At 43.0% G+C, this 12,009-nt stretch overlaps 1 protein-coding gene across 1 annotated transcript in view; it reads left to right on the forward strand.

The window, feature by feature from the left end:
* LOC121576965 (protein O-mannosyl-transferase TMTC2-like) overlaps positions 1–12,009 on the forward strand; it is a 211,002-nt gene that overhangs the window by 151,623 nt on the left and 47,370 nt on the right. Inside the window, exons 7-8 of the mRNA XM_041890594.1 lie at positions 152–230; positions 11,084–11,205. Coding sequence (XP_041746528.1) covers positions 152–230; positions 11,084–11,205 — 201 coding nt within the window. The remainder of the gene's footprint in view (positions 1–151; positions 231–11,083; positions 11,206–12,009) is intronic.

A 12,009-nucleotide genomic window follows, 5' to 3' on the forward strand; every position in this document is an offset into this window, starting at 1 on the left:
GATTGGCCATGTCACTGAGATGATAGATCCTTTCTCCTTCACCGTCTTAGTGACCCCTGATTCCACACTGCAGTAGAGAAATGACTTGTGGCCCCGGCCTGGTTGGGCCCTCGTGCCTAATGGATGGTTCCTTTTGTTTTATTATCCATAGGAGGCCCTCTCGGTGTATAAAGAAGCAGTACAGAAAATGCCAAGACAATTTGCACCTCAGAGCCTCTATAACATGATGGGTAAGTGGCAATTCTCTTTCTCTCGAACCAAACACACAAGCTGTTATTTTTTTGTGAAAAAAATAATAATACAATTGAATAGAAGATTGGAAGATTGGAATACAAGTGAATGTGTGTTTCATTTGGAAGTGTGGTAGTATATTTGTAACCATTGTGTCAGCTGTTGGTTGTTAGCTTGGGTCCATGCACTTCTGCCTGAGTTTGTTGAACTTTATTCCACCTGAAGGGTCACAGGATTGAATTGTATTGATTGTGGCCAGGGTCTTGAGCTCGTCTGCTGAGCTAGGCTTACAGTAAGCATTACAAATTAGCCTGGTTTCGGAGGGTAGACTCTGCCTAAGGCCGTTGGTTTTAAAGGTGCTCTGTTTTCATAACGTCTTATAAATCTTTTTTTATAAGATACGCAAACCGGCATCAAAGTCGGGGTGTGTGGCAGCAGCTCAACACACCCATTGAGGCCCCAATGTTGAGGTTTCCACAGCGCGTTAACGCAGTTAATTTGCTTTCCACTGCAATAATAACCACGCTCCTTGTGTTACAGTCATGTGAAAGCAGCTGCAGACTGAGTTGTGACTTTTGATTGCAAAAAACAATAATATTTCATTTCAAGTGACCCCCGATTGCACTCTCACTCTTGTCAGTCAATGGCCAAGTCTCAATCAGCCTTCGCTCCCTCTGTGGCACTCTCTCTCTCTCTCTTCCTCCATCCATCCCTCTCTCTCTTCCTCCATCCATCTCTCTCTCTCTCTCTCTCTCTTTCTCTCCCTCCCTCCGTCTCTCACTCTCACTCGCACTCTCTTGCTGAATTCCAGCAAGCCCCCCAATTACAGTACATTCACCAATGGAGTCAAATTCAGCTTGACAGAGGTGCTGAGATTATGTCAAATTGTTGACCAAATCACCTCTCACAGTTTGAAAGCTGTAAGAAATGTGGGCGGTTGAGTGGCACAGCATTTTCCCATATTTCTGGCAACTTTGTGAAGTTTACATGGCTGTCTGGGTCAAAGTTGGGTCTTAATCTGCCACACCCCCCTCCTCTCAACTGCGCAATGGAATGTTCCACTATAGGTGGTTTTCAAGTCCTTGGAATTTGTGTCACATCGAATTTTATGTCCATGTCTGTGCTCCCTCACAGAGCTCCTTCTGAATCTGATGGTTGGCTAGAAAGGCACAAAGCGTTGCTGTTACCAGCTCTACATTACACCATGTCTGACAAATATGTATATAGATTAAGCTATTCATATTGCCCTTATCATAATCATAACAGTCGATAAACAGTATTATATTAGCTGCTGACAAGGACATTTATTAAGTCTAGGGATTATGTAACCCAACTAGGACATACAGGATCTCACATCTGATGTAAAAGGAAAAAATGTTTGTGCTGATGGAAAACAGTTTGAAAGATATCTATTCTAACATTAAGCTGACTTTCCTTCTATACTTGATATACTGTTTTACAAAAGACTTCCCAAACTCTGATCCTTATCATGAGCAAAAATTAAAATGGGGTCTTATATTTGGTACCACTTACATGCTTGAGTACCCTGTATTTAAGGGTATATTAAGCGTACATTACAGGCCATTGCTAATGAATAACACGGGGACGTCTGTTGATTGTCTCAGAGGTCAGCGGGTCAGCATTCATCACCAGCCACCTGCATGGGCAGATTGGCCGTCTGGCAATTCTGGCAACTTTTAGTTGGGTGGGCTGGTCAACATTGACCCAAAAATACACAATATATACAAAAGTATGTGGACACCCCTTCAAATGAGTGGATTTGGCTATTTGAGCCACATCCGTTGCTGACAGGTGTATAAAAGTGAGCACATGGCCTTACTGAAGAGCTCAGTGACTTTCAACGTGGTACTGTCATAGGATACCACCTTTCCAACAAGCCAGTTCGTCAAATTTCTGCCCTGCTAGAGCTGCCCCGGTCAACTGTAAGTGATATTATTGTGAAGTGAAAACGTCTAGGAGCAACAGCGGTGCAGCCGTGAAGTGGTAGGCCACACAAGCTCACAAAACGGACCGCTGAGTGCTGAAGCACGTAGCGCGTAAAAATCGTCTGTCCTCGGTTGCAACACTCACTACCGAGTTCCAAACTGCCTCTTCAAACAACGTCAGCACAAGAACTGTTCGTCGGGAGCTTCATGAATTGGGTTTCCATGGCCGAGCAGCTGCACACAAGCCTAAGATCACCATGCGCAATGCCAAGCGTCGGCTGGAGTGGTGTAAAGCTTGCCGCCATTGGACTCTGGAGCAGTGGAAACACGTTCTCTGGAGTGATGAGTCACTCTTCACCATCTGGCAGTCCGACGGAATAATCTGGGTTTGGCGGATACCAGGAGAATACTACCTGCCCCCACGGGGGGTACTTGAGAAGACTCATGAGACCATAGGCCTACTGGTAAAATGCACTAGGTACTCTGGGCAGAGCAAAATTCAGTTGACGGTACTGTAATCTAAAAGTTTGGGAACCACTGATGTAGTGTATATAATTATGTATTTTTAATTATGACACAGCCGGCAGCCCATGGGCCTGTTTTTTTAAATGACTTTTGCACTATTTCTCTGTTGTCATAATAATTTATATTGAGCATTTGGCTGACCAGTGGGCAATGGCCAGTCCCCCTACCAAAATCGTCCGGCACGGTTTTCTGGTTGGCTGAGCTGATTCACATTCAAAGTCAAAAGCACGTCATCAAAGAGAGTGAGTCCGGCTTTGGAAAGTATTCAGATCCCTTGACTTTTTCCACATTTTGTTACATTACAGCCTTATTCTAAAATGTATTAAATCGTTTTTTCCATTCATCAATCTACAAACAATACACCATAATGACAAAGCAAAAACAGGTTTTGCAAATGTATTAAAAATAAAACTGAAATATCACATTTACTTAAGTGTCCAACCCTTTACTCAGTACTTTGTTGAAGCACCTTTGGCAGCGAGTACAGCCTTGAGTCTTCTTGGGATGTATTTGTGAAATTTTGGGAATTTCTCCCATTCTTCTCTGCAGATCCTCTCAAGCTCTGTCAGGTTGGATGGGGAGCGTTGCTGCACAGCTATTTTCAGGTCTCTCTAGAGATGTTTGATCGGGTTCAAGTCCGGGCTCTGTCTGGGCCACTCAAGGACATTCAGAGACTTGTACCGAAGCCACTCCTGCATTGTCTTGGCTGTGTGCTTAGGGTCGTTGTCCTGTTGGAAGGTAAACCTTCGCCCCAGTCTGAGGTTCTGAGCGCTCTGGAGCAGGTTTTCATCAAGGATCTCTCTGTACTTTGCTCCGTTAATCTTTTCCTCGATCCTGACTAGTCTCCCAGTCCCTGCTGCTGAAAATCATCCCCACAGCATGATGCTGCCACCACCATGCTTCACCATAGGGATGGTGCCAGGTTTCCTCCAGACGTGACGCTTGGCATTCAGGCCAAAGAGTTCAATCTTGGTTTCTCATGGTCTTTAGGTGCCTTTTGGCAAACTCCAAGCAGGCTGTCATGTGCCTTTTACTGAGGATCGGCTTCCATCTGGCCACTACCATAAAATGCCTGATTGTTGGAGTGCTGCAGAGATAGTTGTCATTCTGGAAGGTTCTCCCATCTCCACAGAGGAACTTTGGAGCTCTGTCAGAGTGACCATCAGGTTCTTGGTCACCTCCCTGACCAAGGCCCTTCTCCCCCTATTGCTCAGTTTGGCCGGGCGGCCAGCTCTAGGAAGAGTCTTGGTGGTTCCAAACTTCTTCCATTTAAGAATGATGGAGGCCACTGTGTTCTTGGGGACCTTCAATGCTGCAGACATGTTTTGGTACCCTTCCCCAGATCTGTGCCTCGACACAATCCTGTCTCTGAGCTCTACGGACAATTCCTTCGACCTCATGGCTTGGTTTTTGCTCTGACATGCACTGTCAACTCTGGGACCTTATATAGACAAGTGTGTGCCTTTCCAAATCATGTCCAATCAAATGAATTTGCCACAGGTGGACTCCAATCAAGTTGTAGAAACATCTCAAGGATGATCAATGGAAACAGGATGCACCTGTGCTCAATTTCGAGTCTCATAGCAAAGGGTCTGAATACTTATGTTAATAAGGTATTTCAGTTGGGTTTTTTTTATACAGTACCAGTCAAAAGTTTGTACACACCTATTCATTCAAGGGTTTTTCTTAATATTTACTATTTGCTACATTGTAGAATAAAAGTGAAGACAACAAAACTATGAAATAACACAAATGGAATCATGTAGTAACCAAAACAAGTGTTAAACAAATCAAAATATATTTTATATTTGAGATTCTTCAAAAGCCACCCTTTGCCTTGATGACAGCTTTGCACACTCTTGGCATCTTGAAGGAGTTCCCACATATGCTGAGCACTTGTTGGCTGCTTTTCCTTCACTCTGCCGTCCGACTCATCCCAAACCATCTCAATTGGGTTGAGGTCGGGGGATTGGCACTGCATCGCAGTGCTAGTTGTGCCACTAGAGATCCTGGTTCGAATCCAGGCTCTGTCGTAGCTGGCCGTGACCGGGAGACCCATGGGGCGGTGCACAATTGGCCCAGCGTCGTCCAGGGTAGGGGAGGGAATGGCCAGCAGGGATGTAGCTCAGTTGGTAGAGCATGGCGTTTGCAACGCCAGGGTTGTGGGTTTGATTCCCACGGGGGGCCAGTATGACAAATAAAAATAAAAATAAATGTATGCACTCACTAACTGTAAGTCGCTCTGGATAAGAGCGTCTGCTAAATGACTAAAATGTAAATGTAAAATGTAAAAACCTGTTTTCACTATGTCACTATGGGTTATTGTGTGTAGATTGATGAGAAAAAAAATAATTGTATCCATTTTAGAATAAGGCTGTAACGTTACAAAATGTAAAAACAGGGAAGGGGTCTGAATACTTTCCGAATGCCCTGTATTTGCTAAAAGTTCTGGTTCTGCAGGGCCGAGTACTGTGTCTGTGAAAAATGACAGAAATGACAGCCTCTGCAGCAGTGGACAGTGATGTAGTCGAGGTAGGAAGCAAACAGAGAAAAACCTCACTCACACTGACACAGATCATGTAGCCTTCTGTTGCCAGTTAGGCCTAATATTTTGGCTGTATATTGTATGAAATATATTTCATGCCTGCTATAGTAGGCTAATTAGGGAAGGGGGATTTGGGGGAACATTTAGACACTAGGCTACTTGCAATATAGCCTAACACGTCTTTAGATTGGCTTTTATAACACATAGGAAAGGCAATAGCCATCTACTAGACATTGATACAGTGCTTTTTATTAAACACAAGTATAATGTATTACAATTAAGGTCAATTCAGGGACTGTCTGTGTATTTCAGTTGTTTTATCAATGTTTATTTGCTTCTGAATCTGTCTCTTCAGCCCAGTGAGTGGGTTTATGAGCTTGTAGTAACGAGTTTGGATAACATTACATAGCCAACTCCATTGGAGGCTGGAAAGTCCTGCCTATTTCATTCGCTGAAAGGCCCGTCACTTGTTAGCAGAAAGATACGCACACGCTCGCGGCACTGTCAAATGAAGCACAACGCTGGAAATATATCCACATAAACTAGTCCCGGCATCATTCTATGACACAAAAGGTTGTATATTGAATTCAGCAGAATAAAACTCAGAGAGAGGGAGCGAGAGAGACTTCCAGTTCTTTAATGTAGCCATTGGCTGTATTATACAGCCAAAACATTAAGGAATGGGCAGTCTCTCTCTCTCCTTCTTGCTCTCTGTTTTCTTCTATTGAATTATATGTAGCCTAATATTTAAACACTTAGCTAAGTGGGAAGGGGGGAACACATGGCATGCTCTAATTTGAAATATGTAATTAGGCTGTTATAAGGTATTATACAAGCCAATGGTCATCTATAAGGCGTTTATTTTAAGGGTCCATAATAAACAATTTATAAGGCATTTATGAATTGTGTTCAGCATTTATTTATAAAATTTCTCCCACATTAATAAACCATTTACTAATCATTAGTAAAGTATTTTTGCAGTCTCCAATCTAAAGTGAGTGCTATTTATACTTTATAAATACTTTATAAATGTTTTGAGTGACCAGTGTAATTTCTCACAAAAAGATGGCCATGCCATTGGTAGACATTCCTGCATCTCTTTACCTCACACGTACAGTTATCTGTAAGGTCCCTCAGTCGAGCAGTGAATTTCAAACACAGATTCAACCACAAAGACCAGAGAGGTTTTCCAATGCCTCGCAAAGACGGGCACCTATTGGTAAAAAAAAAAGCAGACATTGACTATCCCTTTGAGCATGGTGAAGTTGTTAATTACACTTTGGATGGTATATCAATACACCCAGTCCCTACAAAGATGCAGGCATTCTTCCTAAATCAGTTGCCGGAGAAGAACAAAAACGCTCAGAGATTTCACCATGAGGCCAATGCTGACTTTAAAACAGTTACAGAGTTAAATGGCGGTGATAGGAGAAAACTGAGGATGGATCAACAACATTGTAGTTACTCCACATTACTAACCTAATTGACAGAGCGAAAAGGAGGAAGCCTGTACAGAAAAAAAATATTCCAAAACATACATCCTGTTTGCAACACGGCACTAAAGTAATGTTGCACAAAATATTGGAAAGCAATTAACTTTTTGTCCTGAATACAAAGTGTTATGTTTGGGGCAAATCCAATACAACACATTACTGAGTACCACTCTCCATAATTTCAAACATAGTGGTGGCTGCACCATGTTATGGGTATGCTTGTAATCGTTAAGGATTGGGGAGTTTTTCAGGATACAAAGAAACGGAATAGAGCTAAGCACAAGCAAATTCCTAGAGGAAAACCTGGTTCAGTCTACTTTCCACCAGACACTGGGAGATGAATTCACCTTTCATCAGGACAATAACCTAAAACACCAATGCCAAATCTACACTGGAGTTGCTTTCCAAGAAGACAGTGTTACAGTTTTGACTTAAATCTGCTTGAAAATCTATGGCAAGACCTGAAAATGGTTGTCTAGCAATGGTCAACAACCAATTTGACAGACATAGAATATTTTTCTTTTTTAATAATGTGCAAATGTTGCACAATCCAGGTGTGGAAAGCTCTTTTTAGAGACTTACCCAGAAGGTCTCACAGCTGTAATTGCTACCGTAGGTGATTCTAACATGTATTGACCCGGGGGGTTGAATACTTATTTAATCAAGATATATTAGTGTTTTATGTTTCATGATTTTTTAATTTTTTTTACAAATGTTCAGAATTTTGTGTAGATTGTTGACAAAAAATGACAATTAAATCCATTTTAATCCCACTTTGTAACACAACAAAATGTGGAAAAAGTCAAGGGGTGTGAATACTTTCTGAAGGCACGGTATGTAATAGTAATTAACCCTTAGGATAGGGGAGACATGTATGGCAGCCAGGCACTTATATTTGTAATATACACTGACCAAAAATATAAACGCAACATGTAAAGTGTTGGTCCATGTTTCATAAGCTGAAATAAAAGATCCCAGAAATGTTCGATATGCACAAAATACTTATTTCTCTAAAACATTTTACAAAATTTGTTTACATCCCTGTTAGTGAGCATTTCTCCTTTGCCAATATAATCCATCCACCTGACAGGTGTGGCATATCAAGAAGCTGATTAAACAGCGCGGTCATTACACAGGTGCACCTTGTGCTGTGGACAATAAAAAGCCACTCTAAAATGTGCAGTTTTGTCACACAACACAATGCCACAGATGTCTCAAGTTTTGAGTAAGTGTGCAATTGGCATGCTGACTGCAGGAATGTCCACCAGAGCTGTTGCCAAATAACAGAATATTAATTTATCTTCCGCCGTCGTTTTAGAGAATTTGGCAGTACGTCCAACCGGCCTCACAACCACAGACCACGTCAGCCCAGGACCTCCACATCCGGCTTCTTCACCTGCGGGATCGTCTGAGACCAGCAATTGGACAGCTGATGAAACTGTGGGTTTGCACAACTGAAGAATTTCTGCACAAACCGTCTCAGGGAAGCTCATCTGCGTACTCGTCATCCTCACCAGGGTCTTGACCATAAACTATGGACAACGAACACAATTGCATTTTATCGATGGCAATTTGAATGCACAGAGATATCATGATGAGATGCTGAGGCCCATTGTCGTGCCATTCATCCACCGCCATCACCTCATGTTTCAGCATGATAATGCACGGCCCCATGTCGCAAGTATCTGGACACAATTCCTGGAAGCTGAAAATGTCCCAGTTCCTCCATGGCCTGCATACTCACCAGACATGTCACCCATTGAGCATGTTTGGGATGCTCTGGATCGACGTGTACGACAGCATGTTCCAGGTCCCGCCAATATCCAGCAACTTTGTACAGCCATTGAAGAGGAGTGGGACAACATTCCACAGGCCACAATCAACAGCCTATCAACAGCCTGATCAACTCTATGCGAAGCAGATGTGTTGCGCTGCATGAGGCAAATGGTAGTCACACCAGATACTGACTGGTTTTCTGATCCACGCCCCTACCTAATTTGTTAAGGTATCTGTGACCAACAGATGCATATCTGTATTCCCAGTCACGTGAAATCCGTAGATTAGGGCCTAATGCATTTATTTCAATTGACTGATTTCCTTATATGAACTGTTACTCTGTGAAATCTTTGAAATTGTTGCATATTACGTTTATATTTTTGTTCAGTGTAGTTAGGCTTTCATAAGGTATTATGAGCCAATGGTCATCTATTAGGCATTATTCAGTCATTTTTCTTCTTTATCTAATACATTTGTTTATTCATTGACAACTAGGATGTTGCTGGGCCCAGCACTGGTACCAATGTTGTGGGAAAGGATGCTAGGCTTAGCAGAGTCAACTCAGATGTGAGTGCAGTGGAGGCAGGAAGAAAAGAGAGAGACAGATGTACTGCCAGTTCCTTAATATGTTGGCTCTATATGTAATAGCAAATAACACTTAGGAGTGACAGACAGAGTGACAACAGAGGAGAACAAGGAGAAGCACAGACGGACAGACAGACAGAGACAGAGTGACAGCAGAGAAGATGCAGAGACAGACAGCACAACAGAGAGGCAACAGAGGCACAGTTATAGTGGTGAGTTGTATGTCTAGTGGTGCTTTTACATGTTGTATTTGTCTTAAATATGAGCTGGTTAAAAAGAGCTGGTTAAAAAAGGAGGAGGACTATGTTTCACCATTCACTGGTACAGTAAAAGTTGAGAATTGCTGTACTATAGTGTAATGCAGCCATACTCAACTGGTGGACCGCGCTCCGGATCCGGAACCAGAACGGGATCAATACTGACCGTGGGTCCCTTCTTAAAAAACTCAGTATTTTAACTTACTGCTGTTGAGAATTGTAAAAGTACAATGCACAACATTCAATTTCGAAATGGGCAGTTTTCCTATTTTTATGTCATTCACTGACAGACCCTAGAGAGCTATTTTTAACCTGTCAGAAAAGTCCAGTTGATCAACTACTGGCCATGTTCGCTAGATGGGTAAGTTAGCTAACCAGCTATCTAAATATTGTAGTTATCATGGCCAGATTACTGTCATTTATGTAGCGCTCTACTTTAATTGACCTTCATAGTTCAAACCCCAGATGGTCTCTAAAAGTACAACCTGCCAGCCAATTTAGCACTTTGGAGACTGGTGTTTGATGGCACTAAAAACAACACATCCTCAGTCGTAACCACATGTATGCCATCAAAAATGGAAGAACAAGCAAAGCAAGTAAACTATATTATGCTGAAAGTAAGGTAAAAGTGACAGAAAATGTGATGTGTTGCATTTGTCACTGAAAACCTTGCCAAATTGGATTCAAGTGAGTTGGGTTATATAACTGATTATATTATTTGCAGTGAATAAAACCACCTCTCAAGGAATAGTGAAGCTGAAGCATAAACAATACATCAACTATTATTTTCCAATGATAAACTATTCTGGTGCTAAAAATGCAAACTTTTCAGGGTAGCTTTACTGCATTATGAGGACTTGGAGAGTGTATGGAGGGGGGTGGGGGGGGTGCGGTAATGTTGGCTGGTGTGGCTAAAATGCCAGGGCTGAATTTTTGTCCCAGTCCACCCCTGGCCACCTGTTGTTTCTCTCCAGTTTCTTATCAGTGGAAATTATTAGCCATAATCCTCAGTGTATTATCTAGCTTCAGTCCGCTAGTCTAGATTACACATCCCGTAATTGGCACTCCTTGCCGAGACATGGGTGTGGATTGAAAAATTAACCATGTTACAAGTTCATGTGAAACCTAACACTGTCACGTCCCCTGTCCCTGTATTATTCCTGCGATAATTACATTAAAAACATTTACCCAACTGTGTCGTCAACGTTCTTATATTACGTGTGAGGGCAGGAGAGAGAAAGAAAGAGGGACCCTTTTTGTCTTCAAGGCTGGACCAGGTATCAGATGATGTCTGAAGGATCAGGGAGGGTGTTTCTACTCATGTCATCAGCTTCATATCATACAATCAGCTCAAGCCAGTCATAGCAAAGGATGGAGTCAGGCCCAGGCCTGTTCTCCTTCTCTGAAGTACGTTAGGCCTCCCACAGAACTCCATCTAACAAACACATGGGGGATCTGAAAATCCACCTTTAGTTCGATTATTATTTTTACAGGATTGTCACTGAGCAATGTTGTAATGTGTGTGTCCCTGACCCTAGTCCTAGTAAAAGCTCCTTTAGCTAATAAAACACGAGTTTGGTATCGGGTTTCAAAGTGCACTGGAGTCATGGCAGGCCTTTCTGGATGACTGCCCTCGCTGTCATTGAATTCCTTAGTGAGTCAATGGGAAGACGTGTGGTTCCTTAACTTCTGACCCTTGACCCAACCCCTCACTTCCCCTCGCAGGAGAGGCCTACATGAGACTGAACAAGCTGACCGATGCCGAGCACTGGTACAGAGAGTCCCTGAGAGCCAAGCCAGACCACATCCCAGCACACCTGACCTACGGCAAACTCCTCGCCCTCACGGTAAGTTGTTCTTTATCATCATCTTCTTCATCATCATCATCATCATCATCATCATCATCATCATCTTCTTCTTCTTCCTTCTCCTGGCTTTCTTATCCTTCTTCAGCTCTGCAAGTAGCCCGAGAGTGTGTATGCAGTTAATCAATGGCTTGTGCGTGTGCGGGCTTGTGTGAGGATAACATTGAATTTCTCAAGGTGCCCCATCGTCCTGTGGGGATAGCTTCCAAATTGAAACCCATGTCACGACTGCCCTGTGTGTTTTTAAGATCTTTTACCAAATCCCCAGACTAATTCTTTACAACCACCTTAACAGGCACTCCATATTGAATCAATTTCAGCAACAGAGGTTGCAAATGGCTCCAGCTAACTAACCAGCGTCTGAAACACATTAGCCTTGAAGAATCTCTGTGAAGTGACTGATCTGATGTGGATCCTCTTCTAACTCCAGACCCTACTGCCTTTTGTGCCTCTGTGCACTCGGATGATATCGACCAAGGTCACATGGATGACCTGTGTTTGACTAAGAGGAGAAAGGCTGGTTTGTGTGCTGGGGGTAGTTCACTCCACAGGGTTCCAGAGTTCACATGGAAGGGGTTGTGTGGTGCACACAGTGAGCAGTTACAGATCGGGCCCAGTATGGTGTGTGGAAACAGGGAAAGAGGGGTGAAGGTGGTCCCCCTCTCCCCAGGCTGACGCCACTCTCCTAGGCAGCAGCCCAGCGTCTGGCCCCTGATGGAGGGACATTAATGTGTTCAAAGGTCCTGGGATGGGGATGGGCCCTCTGTAGTGCTTAAGAAGGACCAG

Source organism: Coregonus clupeaformis, chromosome 11, assembly GCF_020615455.1.
Source record: "Coregonus clupeaformis isolate EN_2021a chromosome 11, ASM2061545v1, whole genome shotgun sequence".
Lineage (NCBI taxonomy): Eukaryota > Metazoa > Chordata > Actinopteri > Salmoniformes > Salmonidae > Coregonus > Coregonus clupeaformis.